We start from the raw sequence: 16,991 nt of genomic DNA on the forward strand, positions 1-16,991 counted from the left end.
ATTCGCTTGATTCATTGGCAACTTATCCCTATCTGATAACATCTGATCCAGTCATTCTCTCCGAAGAGATTACATCAGGCGCGAAGTCTCCGGTCATGAATGCAATGTGACTTTCACAACGTCAGCGTTATAATTAATTATCTCACCATGGTCATTGGATGTTACTATGTGGGTGCTGGCCCTGTACAGTATACAAGACTCTCGTTCGTCAACAAACCGACATACGTCAAAGAGTATAAGTACAGGGTACATGCGACCCAAATATTGGAGCCATTCTCTCACCAAGCTTCAATCTTTCTGCAAGTTTTCACAATGTCGATGAACAACCTGTCCACATCCACCCTCGATGGCGAAGTGCGTGCTTGTGTTTTGATACCCTTCCATGTTCCGATGTTGATGTCGAATATAGGTCCTAGCAAACATCCGCCAGTCCATCGCCGAATTTCTTCAGCGTTGCGGTCCCGCTTGACGAGGCGTGGTACTCCGAATGCTCTCAGGAGGCCATCAAACGAGGCTATCCGATGGACGCCATCCTCTCATACATGCCTGTTGGCGTGGCCATGGTATCCAACGCTTATGACCATCTCCCGGACCGTGCAACAAAGATGTGGATGTGCTTCTTCACCATCCTATGCGCCTGCATGGACGACATAATGATCAGCGGAGAAAATACGGTATGGTATTTCTTTAATAAAGAGCTTCGATCTTTAACCCTTTGTGTGAACAGATCTCGCCGCAGGCCCCCTCATACCCTGAGTATGCTAGGATGCTATCAGGTGTGGACTATGCGTACGCATACTGCGTTTTCCCTTCCACACTCCCGCCTCGGGAATACGTTCAATGTATAATGGATGTAGCCATGGTGATAAACTACGCAAAGTAACTACTTGCATCGATGATTTTATGTTAACCTTTCTAACCTGCCATGATTCAGTGATATATGATTGTCATACTACAAAGAGGAGATCCAAGGCGATACTGCAAACTACCTGTCGCTCATGGCAGCCTCTCGTGGTCTTAACAAACAGGACGCTCTCCGGAAACTCATCGAGAAAACCGTACAACTACATCACGGTATCCTCGAATTCCTGAGACCGCGTCCTGAGGCATATGACGCCTATGTCGCATTCTTCAATGGGTATTTCAAATTCCACACTACCTTTGGAAGGTATAAGCTGGAGGAGATCATGGAGAAGAGGTCGTCTTCTTGATGGATACCTTTCTTATGGTATTTCTCAACTTTTCCTCTATGTTGATTACATCTTAAAGTAGAGTGATAGCTATCACGTTTGTACCCTGTTCTATGTCTGCCAGGCGCCATTCGATTACCTGTCGCTTTGGCTTTTCGTACTCCGTCCAGTTCAATCAAGCAGTTTTATGAGAATTTTTTCCAATGTACTTTGTAATGTATGTAAGGTTTGGTTGATAAATATGATTTTACCCGCTCGCATGTGAAGTTCACGCTGGGACAACCACTTGACCCACAACGGAAGCTTGGTCTTTCGCAAGCGTGCAACTCCTCAATGAAAGTCATCAAACGTAGTGGGGTCTACAGGGTCAATCTGGCGACCTGGCCGACGAAAGTGTAGTTTGTGTTGCTGATATTCTTCGAGGAGCTAACGAAGTTCTATGCGGAGATGAAGGGCAGTGTAGCGTCCACTGCGTGCAGAAAGATCAAGTCCATCTCTTCCAAACCGCATCTTTACTCGGACGAAGTGATGCAAATTCTTTGCAATGACTGTTCGGATGTAGCACTCGCCATAATCCATGCCTTTGCATTCCATAGTGGCCTGGAGGAGACGATTGAGGTGTTCTTGTAAGAAATAAACACCCATGAAACTACCACGTTGCCCGGTAAGGTTGATGAGTAGGCTGTGATTCTGACGGTACCTCGATGAATGGTCGATGAACCTAAGTTTGATGTTTCAATAGCCTTCTGACATTGACATGATAACTTTGAGGTGTGCTGTGACAGGCAAGGACTATACGTGAAGTTTGGTAAGGCTATGACCCATATTGTATCCGGTTTGTGAAAATCGATATAGAATCTGTGGACGAGCCTTTTCGGAATGATGAATTTTAGCCAACCCGAAGTCGTTTCATTCGCGACGCTTTCATGGCTTGCCGTGCCGCCTACGACCAGCTTAATGATAAAGAAACATTGACATTGAAAGAAGACGTGATACAACTGCCAGTGCACGCACCGCTCTAAGGACAATGTCCGACTGCCCCATCGACTTTCACGTCCGGAGTACGAAAATGTGATTTGGGATGATATTGAACCTGACCTGGTCCCTGTGATTCGGACGGGCGTTAGCCCATCTGTGAAGATTTTGACTGGATCGTTGATTACCTGTCAGACGAAGTAGAGCACGACAAAGCCGATGAAACAATGATGCATGGCTTGCGCTGAACGCGATGCGTGGACTAGGAAGCTCTGCCAAGCGACATGGGCTCTACCAGACCTTCAGAAGCCTTTGTGAGGAATGGTATAGCTCAGGCTGCATGCAGTTGACGTTACAATAACTTCGGCGCAGAAATTGTACGACAATCTGTCTGCAAAGGGTTGAATATCGATGGAGCTGCGTCTGCAGCCAAATATTTGAACATGTTTATCACTAGTACTCACGTTGCAATTTATTCCTTTTTGGTCAATGGGAGGATCAAAACGAGTTACGTTGATTAGATAAAGCACTGTACAACTCTACAAGAGGTGCACAACAAGGGTTGCGACTAATAAGCGGAAATACACTATGTACGACTCGCAAGACCCTCACAATTTCATACTATACACGTCCGCAATTAAGTGTGAATCGTACGACCTCGAAGATGGGATATATGTATGCAGAAACCTAACCAGGTGTCTGGTACGTGTAAAGTATTATCATAACGATGCGGAACAACCCAGATGTGATCCCCTTCCCCACTACTCGCGAATATACTCTATCGCCCACGGTCCAAGCTCATCCTCAGCGATAGGAATAGTCACCCCACAAGCCGCAAAATGACGCGCAACAGACAACCTGTCGATATTATCCGCCACGCCCACAAACGGCGCATAGCAGACGTGGGGAGAAACGCTGAATGCAGCTCTCCGCAGGATGCTGGAGTATTCGCCGCGCTCGGCGAAGAGCTCTGTGACGACTGTCATGTATTTTTGACGGGCTTCGCGGGATTCGGGATCGCTCGGGTTGACTAAGGGGCGGAGCCGAGCTACGGTTCGGCTGGCTTTCATGTCGGAGAGGACGGGACGGCCGTCCGGTTCGCGGCGAATGCCCTTTGGGCAGGAACTGGGGTTGGCGGTGTAGTATGATACCCAACACTCGACAGGGTCCTCGAGACGAGGGTTGTTTAAAGGGGCAGGTAACTTTGGGAGTGACGAGGGGTGCTCCCAATCAGGAGTCCGCCAGTTGGATAACAAGTAGCGTTGGACTTCGGTCTTTTGATCTCTGGGCGTTTTGTGCGCTTCTGAGCAGAGGGCTTTAACTTTTGTAAGGGCACTGTAGTTGCCGGGCTGGTGTGCAGCTTTAATGAGGGATTGGACTTGTTTGATGCTCTTGGCAGGCTTTGTTGGTTTATGAGTGGGTGAGGCTACAACTGTCCAACTGAGGGTTGGAGGGGCGTCGTCTGATGATGTAGCTTGAAAAGCTGAGTCGTCATCTGGCTGACCTGTTGCCAATACAGCAGCAAATGAGCGAGCTGCGACGCAGTCGGGCAACTGCGCTTGAGGGGAAGCAGGGGTTGTCATGGGGGGAGACAACTGTTGAGGATACATGGGAGTTAAAAAGTCGAGGGAGAGCTGGTGATCGATGGGAGGTTCGATGAGGCGAAGATCAGATGGTGGATCTGCAGGGGGGTCTAGCTGAAGAGACTTTACAGAAGAATGAAAGGAGACGGATTCGATAGGACTAGAGACCTCGACTGCAAGGGCAGTTTGTTGTCTGAGCTTGTCCTGTAGTTGCTCTGATTCTGTACGTGTTGCGTCTAGTTGAGCACGAAGAGTAGATAGCTCTTCACGAGCTTGGTTACGCTCAAGGCGATAACGATCAATGTCATCGACGAGGACTCTATTTTCCTCTTTTTGACGGCGAATACCCTCTGATATGCCCTTGTTAAAGAGGTCTTCGCGCGTGCGCTTCCTGTCTTGGAAGGCGATTTGAAAAGCTGGCTGATGTGAGGAATAACTTGCATCAGCGACATGCTTCATGTATGAAGAGCAGACGTCGCATCCTGAAGGGTGAACAATTCCATAGTCGTCAAGGTACTCCCAAGGGGAGAGGAGAGTGGGAACACCGCGATTGTCTCTAAGAGAAACGCGGTATGGCTCGTCATGAGATGACAAGGAAAACATGATTGGTGTGTTTGATAATGAAATGCGCACCAGGCGATGAAGAAGGGTATCTGAGATGTGGGGAGATTCATTGTGGCGCCAGCCAGGTTGATATGCTGTCCAACACGTGTCTTGCCTCGCGTTCACTGCCAGGCGGGTTATTTACTAATGTTAGATTTAGATGCTGTAGAGAAACAAAAGTCAACAAACGATTCAAACAGGCTTGCTCATAATCCTAAATGCTCGTCAGTAGTCGTAGTAGTTAGTGGTTGGTTGATGTAGCCAATAGTCAGTTGATTAACTTAGGCACATCATGTGTTAGGTTAGTGTTAACGTAAGCAATTAGCACGTGGGTAGGCGATGATCAGGTCAAGGACCACAGCGAACTCAAGCATCTACTGCGATCACTGCGGACTGTGGTCGACAAGAAAAGCATCGACATACCACTGATATACCATTATATTCATCCCTATATCATCTAAATTCGCTTGCTATACCACACATCCAAGATGTCATTCATAGATACACTTCAAAATGCCCTTGACCGCATGTTACCAAGGAAGTCAAAGACCAGCACAGTACCAGCAGCAGTTGGGATAGGAAATGGGCTTGGTATGGTCAACTACGAGGACGACGTGAGTCTCTTATCATTATTTTGTACCCAGTAGCTGCCAGAAAACGCCAGCCAACTTTGTCCTTGTAACCCGCTCTATGCGCTTCGACTCGAACCATTTACGTAATATACACAACTTCCCTCTATGCCTCTTCATGGATCAGTCTGGAACACTGGTCTTCCTCCTTTTCTTGCCCCTTTTATGGATCGTTTGGCTCGCGGTCATTGATATTTACTTACAACACTCTATCAATCATGCTGACACCTTTTCCGCCTTTTAGATGATTATAAGCAAGCCTGCCATCATATTTCACATTTCTCAGACATTCTTCAACTTTCTCGCAATGGCTTGCTTTGCAAGCGTAGCCAGTTTTCAAGCAAAGTGGGGAATAGGGCCTTGTAAGTTCATCGCTGCCACAGTTTCAAACCATACTGACTCTCCACAGCTGGTCTCTCAGGATTCGCGATCTTCGTGAGCGTCACAGGAATATTCCTATCCCTATTCCTCCTCTTCGTACCTGTCGTATACGAGAAATACGACAAACTCATTCGCCTAGCCCGTACCCTCAAAGAAGTACGCGTCGGCTTCATCCTCGTTGGCAGCGGGTGCATTTTCAGCCTCCTCATCGCGTGCGTATTCATCTTACCACCCCTAATCCTAGTCCTCACTTCAGGCTGTACAGATTCATCACCACAATCTCAGCGTGGACAGAGCCTGGTTGCAAAAACGCAGATAACGATCCTCACGCGAGCCTTGGCGACGCGTTTACGAGCGCTCTCCCTGGTTGGTGCAGTACAAAGAAAGCAGGTGCTATATTCTTTTGGTTAGCGTTCGGTATGTTTCTGTGTCACGTTCCACTCTATTCATTTATCTCACGCTGTCACTCCAGGCTTCTGGCTCGCATCCTTCATCTTGCTTATCATTGACTGGCGCTCCGGAAACCTCACATCCCCACCCCGCGATCTCCCATTCACGCGTCCCCACTCTGACATCGAAGAAGTCGAAGAAGTAGAAGTCGAAGAAGAAGAAGAAGGCGGACACTCATACCAACCCGTCGCCACCAACACAGCGCCCACATACCCCCGCCAATCAGCATACGACAACTCTAACGCCTCCGCATCTCCGTTCGCAGACTCCAACCGCCTCTCAGCCGCTCCCACTAATACCAATACAACCTACCTACCCTCAATCAACACAAATCGTTTCTCAACAGCAGACTCAAGTGCTAATCGCACATCTGCATATTCAACCGCACCCACTACTACCACCGCTCCTACTACAAGCACCAACACGGGTTACGCTACTTCTAGACCTAGTATGGACGCGTATGGCGCGTTTTCAGACCCTGCACCGAGTGGATTCGGGGGCGTGTCAGCGTCATATGCGCCCACTGCCTCAGATTCTGGGTCTGGGGCGCCGAAAGTGAGTAGGACGATGCAATATGCGGATCCGTATGCTGCTGTGCGGGCATCGCTGGCGACGAGCACAGCTACGGGTGCGCCGGCTCCGACAAAATCTAGCTACGAACCGTATACTGGGTACCGATAGTGTACCCTTTATCATGATGGTGGACCGGACTGGTGATATTTATGTAGATGGTTTATGTTTACGCGCGGATATACCCGCAACATGCTTACAATTGCTCTCCTCGTTAGCGCTTATAATAGGCTTGATGTCGTTGGATTGTGTATTATCCATGGACCATTTGCACTGCATCTCTTTCACATAAACTTGTACTGAAACTTGGGGGATAATCAATCATCTGTTGGTGGGAGCGATGCGTTCCGAGTTAGACTACCATTCATAATATGTGTGCATAGAGCACGTATAGAACTAGTGATTATGCTACAGCATATACTACGATACCGATTCTATGTCTATGGTGAGTCGCATATCTCCAACGGTCAGTCTAAAACGGAGAGAATGAGATCATGCATCTGCCAGAAATGCGCTCCCACTAGCCCCACCCGCCTTTCCGGTCAATCACGTCTGCCCGCCTTCCTCCACAACAACTGCAAAAGCCCTCTCGTTCTCTTCCATACGCCTCCTCACAAGTGCCTGATATGTCTCCCCTTCCAAGTTCGTGTCTTCGGATGATGACCCTGAACTTGAATCAGATGGGTATCGTCCGTAGACGGGTTTGCGCCCGTATGCGAGTTCAGCGACGGTGATCTGTATATGGGATTAGCGGATGTGACTGGTCGGGAGAAAAGAATATGCGGCAAGAGGGAAAGAGAAAGACGTACTAAAATATCAGCTGTAAGCCCCTTGATAGGAGATGCACATGTTCTGAACCGGTGCATCCTATATATGAGTCCGTCGAATGCGTCGAGGCGGACGTCGGACGGGTTCTGCGCGGCAAGAGGTATTAGCATGGAAGGGTGGGAAGTACTAACAAGACAGCAGCAAGGTTTCCGTCACAGAAATGCAACTCGGATCGAACAAAGGACATGGTAAAAAGCCGATGACTCACATACACATCCCCAGCACTATATGGCCAGTCCTCTCCCACATCCACGAGCGACTCCCCTTTGTTCAACGAGAGACGAGGGTCCAGCATCGCTTCGAGTGGATGATCGAATATCCTGTCGACTTCTGTGAGAGAGGGAGTGAGGGAAGTGAGGATTGGGTGAGAAGAAGACTTGGGTGGTGTGTTGGAGCTTGCATTCGAGGAGCTGTCCAAAGTCGAGAATGACGGGGACGAAGTGACGAGTGGAAGCGACGAAGATAAAAGCACGACGACGGGCGTTACCAACAACTGAGATGCAGAGAGAAAGGGCGGGAGTGTTGTTATAAAATGTATATTTGACGATGTGGGCGGAAGAGGAAGACCAACTTCTTCATTTGCTTCGCGAAGCTGAGTTGTGTGAAAGCATGCGCATATATTGAATGAATGAGGGGATTCATAATTTAACCGCAGTACTTACAGCAGTCCAGACCAAACTCTCATCTCCCTCATCTGCTTTGCCGCCAGGTAATGCTGTCTGTCCTGGATGTGCACGCAGTGACTTGGACCGGGTCGTCAATAAGACTCTAAGCTCTCCAGCTTGCTCGTACAGTAAAACAAGCACAGCTGCGAGTTTGGAGGTTGGTTGTCGAGAGCTGCCGCATGCGCATTCGTGGGTGAAGCAAGGAGAGGTGGGAGGTGACTTACAGGTCAGGTCTATCCAATTGACATGTCCTCAGACGCTCGACGCATGCTCTAGACTTTGAAGTGAGGCGCTTGAGCACATGTGTTGGGATGTCCCCTAAGCGTTTCTCAGAGTTAGGTTGTGTACTAGTAAGCTTTGGGATGGTAGAAGAGAGAGCCATAGCATAAGCTGGGGTCGTCTTGAAACACAGCACCACGGCTAGTACTGCCGTTAGACTAAGTGACAGTGATAGCGTATTGACTTGGAATAACAAAGAGTACATAATGGTACAAGAATTGGGTTGGACATGGAGAATTATAAAGAACCGGACATGGGAACCCACGACGTAGGCAGACCATTCCTCCTATTCAGGTGCACCACTCAGAACAAGCCATGATGTTTTCGTCATGTAAGTCCTCCTAACTTATGACTTCCTCCGCGGCGAAGGCGACACAAGACCAGACACTTTTTATAGCTGTAGACAGGAGAATGTTCAAAATGACAAAACGCTGCCCCTCCGCCGCCAGCCCAGTCCAGAGGGAAGTCTAACTGTCAAGGAATTTGGACCCGAATATTCGCGGTTCGTTTTTCGCCATCGTACTCACTAACACATTATGAAGTCACGGTCTTGTTGATCAACTTCGCATTTGAGCGGCGGCCTCTGGACTTTAAATCCTGCTTTTCACGAATGCGCCTGCACGACGTGCATTAATGCCCTGTTGATCTGTGAGCCGGTGGCTTCCGCTCCGTAGGGGTAGATATAGGCCAGGAACCTTCCGGCGTGCTGTTCGCTTGTTGATGGTGAAGCTGAGGTGTTTTCCCGAGCCTCCTGCAATCAGGATTCGGATTGCCCGTCACAGGTCGCACTTGAAACAAACAGAAAAGTCTGGGCAGTCTGTGTATGTACTTGGTCTGTACAAGAAATTATAGTCGTGGGAACTATACAAGGATTGCTCATATGACTATACCCTTCCGCACTTCATTCGAATCTTTCAAGAACAACCATACGTACGCCTTCCTTCACGCACAGCGGTGCCTATTTATGCTGAATGTGTAGGATATTTTTAAAGAAATGGCTCGTCAGGTATATTTATATTGCATCGCACAACCTTCTACTGCCAACACCGGACGGTAAGTGTAACTTTATCTGTATGCTTCGCGCTGCTGACTTGTGCAATCAATTTTGGATATATCCTCAGGCGGACCCAAAAGCCGTTTCCTCCTCCCGTCAAAGTCTGCAAAGAGATAGTCAACGGCATGGGCGGCGCACAATCAACCCATTACGCGCGATTCAAAAACTACAACTTTATGCTCCAAAGCAGGTGCTTACGAATGCCGCGTGTAGGCAGCGCAGCACGTGGCCCTCTCCTATCACCGCACCACAGTTAGTGATGTTCCGGCCCGGCTCAGGCTCAAAGCCCCGGCTTAGGCTTGGCTTCGAAGGGCTTAGGGTCTGTTCGGACATCAGCCATTTTCAAAATTCCAGTTTAACACATACAAGACCAAATAGTCGGAGACCGAAAATGATGTCACGCTGATGCTAATGATAATGAATTTGATAGCGGTCACTGAGCCTATTGTGCCACGCAATGCATCCCAACGACCTCAATGCCGACTTCGATATGCTAGACCTGCTAGATCCACTAGACCAAGATGATATTGTCATTGAAGAACATGATGACAGTTTGGATGAAGAGTCCAATCATGCTAATGCAGCGGACTCCGACCAGCTGGATGTAAACGAGCTGCACTGGATAGACACGATGTTCCGCGGTGCTGCTCGTGTAGCAATGGCTATTGCTGATGCTGCTGGCCAAGTACTCCAAGATCACACACACACTCACTACAACAAGCAGCCCTATCATACTTCCGCCTTGTCTGGAATGGCATGGGTCAATGAGCTCCTCACAGGACATCCAGACCGCATACGATGTGAACTTGGTGTGCGGCGCCATGTGTTCTATGTACTGTTGAATCTACTTCATGATTCAGGGTGCAGGAATTCAAAATATGTCCCGCTTGAGGAGCAGCTCGCCATCTTCTTGTATGCAAGTGTCACAGGTCTCTCTGTTCGCCATCTTGGTGAACGCTTTCAACGCTCCAATGACACGATATCAAAGTATGTGATTCCCCAGTGTGATAAATTCGCTCATTTTTTTTGAAGGTATTTCAAACGTATTCTCAACGCATTTTCCTCCCCCCCAATTTATTCATTGTATGTCCGGCTACCCAGCGCAGACAGTCCAACACCTCTCGAAGTCCTTCGAAACCCGAAATTCTTCCCATACTTCTCCAATGCCATCGGTGCTATAGACGGTACTCATATCGCATGCCACCCTAGTGGCAAGGATCGCGATGTGACTCGCGATCGTAAAGGCAACTTAACTCAGAACTGTCTCATAGCCTGCTCCTTCAACATGTCGTTCCTTTACATACTGAGTGGCTGGGAGGGATCAGCAGCCGATGCACGTGTTTATCATGATGCTCGCATTACAGACTTCAACATCCCTCCAGGCAAATACTATCTTGCTGATGCGGGATTTGCTGCATGCGATGAACTACTTGTGCCGTATCGTGGAGTACGCTACCATCTTGCTGAATGGGGTCGTGGACATCAGGCGTAAGTAATGTTCAACTTAAGCTAACTTGTACTTACATTGTTTTGTAGGCCCTGTAATCACAGAGAATTATTCAATCTACGTCATGCCATGCTCCGAAACGTCATTGAGCGTATTTTTGGTGTGCTCAAGAACCGCTTCAACATCCTGCTTCTCCCACCTCATTATAACATGGACGTGCAGGCTCGTATACCTGCGGCACTGTGCCTGGTGCACAACGTCATCCGTATTCACGACCCGAACGACATGATGGACTACCGCCAGGTTGATGTGAATGAGCCGGAGTATAATGTTGGCACACTTGCAGAAGGTCCTCCCACTGCAGAGGCACGCACACGTGCACACCGACATCGTGACGAGATCGCCCTTCGCATGTGGGAGGACTACAATCTGACGAGAGAGCAGAGAGGTCAGTCAGTCATAGCGGACAATCTTTTGTAGTCGTTTGCGTCAATTTTATGTAGTCATTTGCACCGATTTTTCATAGACGGTTGAGCAGCAAAGTGTCATAGTATTTGGTGCTGCTACTACTACTAACAATATCAAATGCGAAGGTGATACAGCGAAAATTTACTTCAAGTATGTCGATAAGAAAAGCTTCCGGACGCTCTCCTTCTCAATGACAAGGTACGAATCAGCTATGGCAACATCTGCTTGGAAATGCTTGATAATTTCGACGATCTCATGGTCCTCCAGACCCTCCTTCTGTAGCTGGATGATAGCCTTCTGCTTGCGCACCGGAATGGGATCCACTGTGGGGCGCGAGGCAACCTGAGTTGCGCGCTCATGCATGACATCTGTTGCGCGATCGAAGGAGGTGGAGAGACCACGAATCTCCTTGGACATGCTTTGGAAAGCTTCTGGGACAGCCACACGTGGTGACTTGATGGACTTCCCTGACTCGGATGCAGATTTCGTAGAGCCCGGAGGGCGAGCAAGCGATCTCATGTTATCACCTGATTCTCCAGCTGCTTTTCGTTTGCCGCTGGCAATGGTAGAAGTACCTGGTGTAGAGGGAGTGAAGGTGGGCCATTGCATCGGATCAAAGAGAGAGGGTGGCTCAGTCATGATGGTGGAGGGTGGCGGCATCATGGCGATATCTACATCCTGCGACTCGATGTCATTCAACGCTTCCTCCTGGTCGAGTATATTGGCTTCATCATAACTGATGCCATCTGGGAGGTGAGAAGAGGTAGCGTGACTCGGAGCCCCTACCAGCGCAGCGTTGTCAGCAGGCATGCGGGTGTAGAAAGCACGGCTTCCACATGTATTTGGCGATGGTAGGAGTTCCTTCATTGCTTCATAGTGGGGCCAGCCTTTATTCTTAAACTTCCTTGCAGTGATAGGAGCCTGGATCATATTAGTAGTTGCCAGTGGTAGCGGAGTATTGACAGCACTCACTTTCGATGAGCCCATGTAGTCAGTCCATACCGTCTCAGATTCAGCTGTGATGTTGGCGCCATGCTCCAGACTGTACTCCCATCCAGAATAGGTCGCAATTGAGTCTACAACACCAAACGTGCTACGGAGCTGGAGGTCTTATTAGTATAGACTCTAGTACTGGTGCAACATGATGAGAACTTACCCGCACCCATTTCGATTGGCATGCATCAATTGTCTTCGGCGCACCTTGTGTGGTATGTTTAGATGTCTCATTAGAAGCAGAGGTCCAGAAGGTCTTGTCAAAGTTCATTCCGTTACCACCCTTAGCTCGGTGGGTAGCGATGTATTGGATGAGGTGTGTTTCATCGTCCAGTGTCCAGAAACATCAGTCCTTGGTTTCAGGGTCCTGACACTCCGGTGCGCTCTTCTTTCCACGTACCATGGTGCTCTTTGAACGTCCACGGTGGCTGAGACTTGAACGAGTCAATCTAGTGTTAGATCGCGTAGCTGGCATGTTATTGATGGGCTGATATGCTTTGTCACATATGTCACACTGACCCCCAAACATTACAAAGCACCATATGTTTGAAATTTGAAAATTTGTGGCAAAATTTGTGTATCCGAACAGACCCTTAGGCTCACAAAAATTCAGAGCCTAGGCCGTGAGCCCAAGCCAGCCCAAAGCCGGGGCTTGGGCCCAGCCAGGCTGCGGCTTGGGGGAGCCAACGGACAGAGCAGCTTTGCGAAGCCAACAGACAGATCAAGCATTAGTGGTAGTCTAATTACAATGTGTCTAAATGTCCGTCTCAACATCTGACACGTCCTCAGCATCATCACCCAAAAGTAAAACGTCGACACCAACACAATCAAGGATTTTGAACAAAGTGCCACCAAGACGCTTGTCTGCGTGGGCATTGTTGACTTGAGTGAATCCAAGCAATGCACTCTCGAGTTCCCATTGCGTGGTAACCTTCTCTTTGATCCAATGTCCTGTGATGGCGAAGTAACCGTCAGTATTTTCGGCCTGCCATGCATCACAGGTGGTATTGATAGCACCCTTAACAGTGGCGCCCTACATTTATCTCCCATTAGTTGAGTAGATAGAGCAATATCATGAACATTACTTACATTGAGTCTATTCCTGAGCCCTGTAAGATGAGCTTTGAACATTCTCACTATCTGTGCACGAGTCGCCTTCCTGCCTGGAATTTTGACGCCATTGGTTGCTCGAGCAGCGACATCAATCATTTCTTTGAACTTCGGATGCTCGAGTGCTTGAATTGGCTAGATAAAGAGACGTTAATACAGTTCTGTAGGAAGAGAGACACAGTACCTGGTCAGTGGCCACAAGCCACTCGATCGCAGCCTGTTTGAACAACTTATCCGAATATGAAACCACTTTTTCAGTGAGCTTCTGCTCAGTCAGATGCGCATTAATGCTCTGCTGTTTGTCCTTGCGGGCCTTGACGTCACCAGGAAGCATTGACTCAAACGAATGTTCTTTGGCCCATTTCCGATACTTGCCAGGGAACTTTGCCTCAGCGTGACGACGGAGGGTAGATATTTCGTTCACAAGAATACATGCTTGCCTATTGAGCATGCATCAGTGTGTGAGTATGAATACAAGTGAGCACACCTACGGGCACGTCTTGCACTTTCTGTGCTTTTTCACCTTCCCTTTGGCCCCTGCGTGATCAAAGGTAGCACCAAAGAAAGCATTGATGTCGGCAGTTTTGGCTTCTTGCGTCAACACTGGTTCAACTTCCGTGAGAGATTGAACGTCGATGTCGATTAGAATACCGTCAGCGTCAACCAATTCTGGTTCAGTTGGGACAGCGGCCGTTTTGCGCTGCTTTTGAGGCTTGGGATTAGTACATGCGTCTTCACGCTCATCATCACTAGGTTCCCTGTCAGAGTCTTCAGGGTGCAACCTTTTGTGGGTGTCGACAGCAGATGGCGATGGTGGTATGGGAGAGGTAGATGGAGATTCTGTGGTTTCAGGGGACAAACGTTCAGCAGCGCGCTTAGCAGCCTCTGCAGCGTGGAACTCGTTGATCGCCTTGGTTTGGGATGGCAACGCTGCCTTCTCGGCATGCTGAAGGAGGGTGGCTGTTGGCTTTGTTTTGCGCACAGGACGTGCAACACGGTGCTCAGCATCTGTGCTTGTCATGGGTGGGTAGTAAGTAGGGATGTTAGAGGAACACGTACCGACATGAATCAATTGAAAGATATTGGGTGCGCCGTCACACTTGCGAAGGTGAAGCAAAAAAGGCTTCAGATTTACGAAAAATATTGATCTGTGAAACTGAGATCTGGTTTTCTGACAGCGGAGTGAGTTATGTCGAGCTCGCAAAGCAGAGGACATGGCACTGGCACTCACTGTGACTTTTCCGTAGCAACAGACAAGAGATAAGGCGTTGAAATTGCTGGATATGTTGGCCAATGCAGGCTTTTTGACTGCAACATGTGGACCATCCGAGTCGAAGCTGATAGAGTTGATGGAAGTCAAAGAAAGACAAAAATAGAGTCGGGAAACGTACCTCTGGCAAGGCTTCTATGGCAGTGCCACTAAACATGCCAAAGCCACGGCTCAGGCCAATGGCTCAGGCTTCTCGAAATCCAAGCCCAGGCCCAAGCCTTCCTCAGGCCGTGACGTAGGCCTGGGCTGGGCCCGGCCTATTTGGGCCCGGCTTGGGCCGGCCCAGGGCCTCAAGCCGGGCTGTGCACATCACTAACAACAGTCCTCGTGCCACACTTCAGCAGGCTCAAGTGCCACCTTTCCTTCGACTCCAAAATTTTCGTGACCCCAATTTTCATTTTATTTTCCTGAATTTTATTTTCCAGGCTATCTTTCGCTACTTGGCAACTTGGTGGTCTCTGAGGGCCAAGATCCTTCCGCATGAAGACAAGTCCAACAGGGAAGCTGGCCAAGGGTGGCATCCGAAAATGCTTCCATGCCGCCCTCTCAATTTTACTCATACACTGATGCCTACCTCTTCTTTCCAATTCCGCACCTTGAAGCGTCGCTTTGTGGCTCCTACAATTTGGGATCTGAAGTCACTTCGCTGCATCGCTCTCACTCCTACTGCCATGGGAATCACAGCTCACTTCGGCTCTCTTTTGCACAGGTTGGGGCCGCTAATTGGGGCCGGGTTGCCCCTCCGGAGCTTCCACCAAACATTTATTCTTGTTCTTCCTACCACTTCTAAGACCGCTGTACGAGCACACACAAAGGTAGCCCTGTTGGATTGTGGGGGGCTTACTCCCGACGCTCACATTGTGCAAAGGGAATGCTTCTGGTATGAGAGATGGTATGTATGTGAGGTATGCGTCTGGTTTTCGTGCTGCATTATATTCTTGGTGCATTCTGTGGTGAACTTTTGGCCAGCGAATGTATTTCCCTTCGATATTGGAGCGGTGGGTGTAGTATTAGTGGCATAAATATGTGGGGTATTCTTGGTTCGGTAGCTATGTTCTGCATAAAATATTGTGTGCGTGCATAAATGAATGTTTAGTTTGTCGCGATCTCACTGACTGTCATCTTGGATCGTCCGGTACTGTTGAATGTGAATATCTTTGAGATGTAGAGTAGAAATTGGACCAATAAGCGGACAGGCTGGAGCGGTTGTGAATACATTTGAGAGGGTTGTGTGGAAGGCAGGGCAGAAGATGGGGTAGAAGGTGGATTCTGGCCTACTGGACCAATGAGTGGAGGTGTGTATCCACAAACAGAAACCAAGGCAGGGTGCTGTCCACCGTCGACGCTGCCCTGATCATATAAAACGAGCTCGTGATCAATAAATTGAAGTGATTCTTTAGCAGAAGGGCAATCGAAGGGATTCTCTGACCAGCAGGAGGTCATAGAATTCCAGTGCTGGTCGGTAATGCGGTGGCAGTGAGCTGGACGAGGATGCTGTTTCCGCTCAAAAATCACTTGATACATCTGGTATTCGCAGGTCAAGCAAGTGACACCAGGGTAGATTTCCCGTCAAAACCTGCAGGACAGCTTAGTGAACTGCATTGGTAAGAGGGAACGACCTACTTGAAGCATGATGCTACCAAATGAGTAAATGTCACTCTGAGTGGTAAATACAGAGGTTGAATCTTCCGCAGTAACAAGTTCGGGAGCTGTCCACCTCAATGCTCCTGGACAATGCTGGCTCATTGCAAGATATGTCATGCAGGGCAATCATGCCAAAGTTCCCGAAAGGCCAAAATCTGCAAGGAATGCAGTTCTGTCACTACCGATGAGAACATTATTCTTGTAATTGATCGTTAGTATGAGGAATTAATCAAACGAGAAACCTTACACTGGTGAGGTCTCCGTGGACGACAGGATTAAAGTACGTCTGTCCATCTACAGTGAAACTGAACGTATGAACTGAGGGAGATGGTCATTTTTGTTTATTTTTGGCATTTACATATGTCCACTCATGATAGTCAAGGCCAGCAGCGATGTCACGGAGCTTGTGCACGAAACGATGAGCCCAAGGGTACAAATCGGAAACTTATCTTTGAAGCTCTCACCAGAAGCAGCCGATCACGTGGCCCGGGGTTTCCTTGAGGAATGACGTCAGATTGCTGTTGACTATCCACGGAGCAACCAGAGTCGCAGATAGGCTGAAGTCTCGAGTAGTACCCATGAACTTCAAGATATTAGGATGTTGCAACCTCTTCCAAATCCCAATCTCTCTCCGAAATACCTAAGAAAGCTTAATGAGATTTGTCGGTTCCCTGAGTCATATAGTAGAAATGAATACCTCCTCATTGATGAATTGTGGCCAAAGTGCTTTCACAGCGACCTGCAGATGCATGATATTTTAGTAAATATGGAGGACCTGCCAGTGTAAGTTCTGCACAAACTTCCACATTGCCATCTGGACCATGATATAGGCATCTGTATAGTAAATATCTC

General features: G+C 48.5%; 8 protein-coding genes across 8 annotated transcripts; 3 read left to right on the forward strand and 5 right to left on the reverse strand.

Moving 5' to 3' along the window:
* The first annotated feature begins 733 nt into the window (after positions 1–733).
* On the forward strand, positions 734–1,414 carry HD556DRAFT_486281 (uncharacterized protein). The gene is made up of 2 exons (XM_041310747.1): positions 734–879; positions 935–1,414. Exon 2 carries the CDS (start codon positions 999–1,001, stop codon positions 1,209–1,211), a length of 213 nt encoding a protein of 70 aa, XP_041166473.1. The 5' UTR covers positions 734–879; positions 935–998; the 3' UTR covers positions 1,212–1,414.
* Positions 1,415–1,616: 202 nt separating this feature from the next.
* On the reverse strand, positions 1,617–1,868 carry HD556DRAFT_1225973 (uncharacterized protein; the record flags this gene model as incomplete). Its single annotated transcript, XM_041297052.1, has 1 exon — positions 1,617–1,868. A coding segment is annotated over one exon (252 nt), but the record flags the coding sequence as incomplete, so codon positions are not given.
* A 788-nt stretch (positions 1,869–2,656) lies between these two features.
* On the reverse strand, positions 2,657–4,685 carry HD556DRAFT_1326816 (uncharacterized protein). Its single transcript, XM_041301561.1, has one exon. It carries the CDS (start codon positions 4,349–4,351, stop codon positions 2,927–2,929), a length of 1,425 nt encoding a protein of 474 aa, XP_041166475.1. The 5' UTR covers positions 4,352–4,685; the 3' UTR covers positions 2,657–2,926.
* Positions 4,686–5,098: 413 nt separating this feature from the next.
* On the forward strand, positions 5,099–6,492 carry HD556DRAFT_1429031 (uncharacterized protein; the record flags this gene model as incomplete). Its single annotated transcript, XM_041304776.1, has 5 exons — positions 5,099–5,164; positions 5,225–5,342; positions 5,390–5,573; positions 5,627–5,778; positions 5,834–6,492. The coding sequence occupies 5 exons, from the start codon at positions 5,099–5,101 to the stop codon at positions 6,490–6,492; spliced, it is 1,179 nt and encodes a 392-aa protein (XP_041166476.1).
* A 435-nt stretch (positions 6,493–6,927) lies between these two features.
* On the reverse strand, positions 6,928–8,256 carry HD556DRAFT_1437032 (NUDIX hydrolase domain-like protein; the record flags this gene model as incomplete). Its single annotated transcript, XM_041305637.1, has 5 exons — positions 6,928–7,116; positions 7,191–7,295; positions 7,418–7,801; positions 7,872–8,046; positions 8,099–8,256. 5 exons carry the CDS (start codon positions 8,254–8,256, stop codon positions 6,928–6,930), a joined length of 1,011 nt encoding a protein of 336 aa, XP_041166477.1.
* Positions 8,257–9,062: 806 nt separating this feature from the next.
* On the forward strand, positions 9,063–9,564 carry HD556DRAFT_486556 (uncharacterized protein). Its single transcript, XM_041310748.1, has 2 exons — positions 9,063–9,206; positions 9,275–9,564. The coding sequence occupies exons 1-2, from the start codon at positions 9,148–9,150 to the stop codon at positions 9,462–9,464; spliced, it is 249 nt and encodes an 82-aa protein (XP_041166478.1). The 5' UTR covers positions 9,063–9,147; the 3' UTR covers positions 9,465–9,564.
* Positions 9,565–13,201: 3,637 nt separating this feature from the next.
* Positions 13,202–13,652, reverse strand: HD556DRAFT_1189375 (uncharacterized protein; the record flags this gene model as incomplete). The annotated part of the gene is made up of 2 exons (XM_041296135.1): positions 13,202–13,360; positions 13,410–13,652. Coding segments are annotated over 2 exons (402 nt in total), but the record flags the coding sequence as incomplete, so codon positions are not given.
* Positions 13,653–13,716: 64 nt separating this feature from the next.
* On the reverse strand, positions 13,717–14,389 carry HD556DRAFT_1523375 (uncharacterized protein; the record flags this gene model as incomplete). Its single annotated transcript, XM_041309215.1, has 2 exons — positions 13,717–14,233; positions 14,285–14,389. Coding segments are annotated over 2 exons (620 nt in total), but the record flags the coding sequence as incomplete, so codon positions are not given.
* Positions 14,390–16,991: the final 2,602 nt, after the last annotated feature.

Source organism: Suillus plorans (assembly GCF_016647745.1).
Source record: "Suillus plorans strain S12 chromosome Unknown HD556scaffold_3, whole genome shotgun sequence".
In the NCBI taxonomy this organism is placed as follows: domain Eukaryota; kingdom Fungi; phylum Basidiomycota; class Agaricomycetes; order Boletales; family Suillaceae; genus Suillus; species Suillus plorans.

Excerpts from the sequence above, each read along its gene's own strand:
- HD556DRAFT_1326816 (XM_041301561.1), bottom strand. The coding sequence starts at position 4,351 with ATGTTTTCCTTGTCATCTCATGACGAGCCATACCGCGTTTCTCTTAGA.
- HD556DRAFT_486281 (XM_041310747.1), top strand. The coding sequence starts at position 999 with ATGGCAGCCTCTCGTGGTCTTAACAAACAGGACGCTCTCCGGAAACTC.
- HD556DRAFT_486556 (XM_041310748.1), top strand. The coding sequence starts at position 9,148 with ATGGCTCGTCAGGTATATTTATATTGCATCGCACAACCTTCTACTGCC. Across the intron at positions 9,207-9,274 it reads TCTACTGCCAACACCGGACG|GCGGACCCAAAAGCCGTTTC; the intron begins GTAAGTGTAACT and ends ATATATCCTCAG.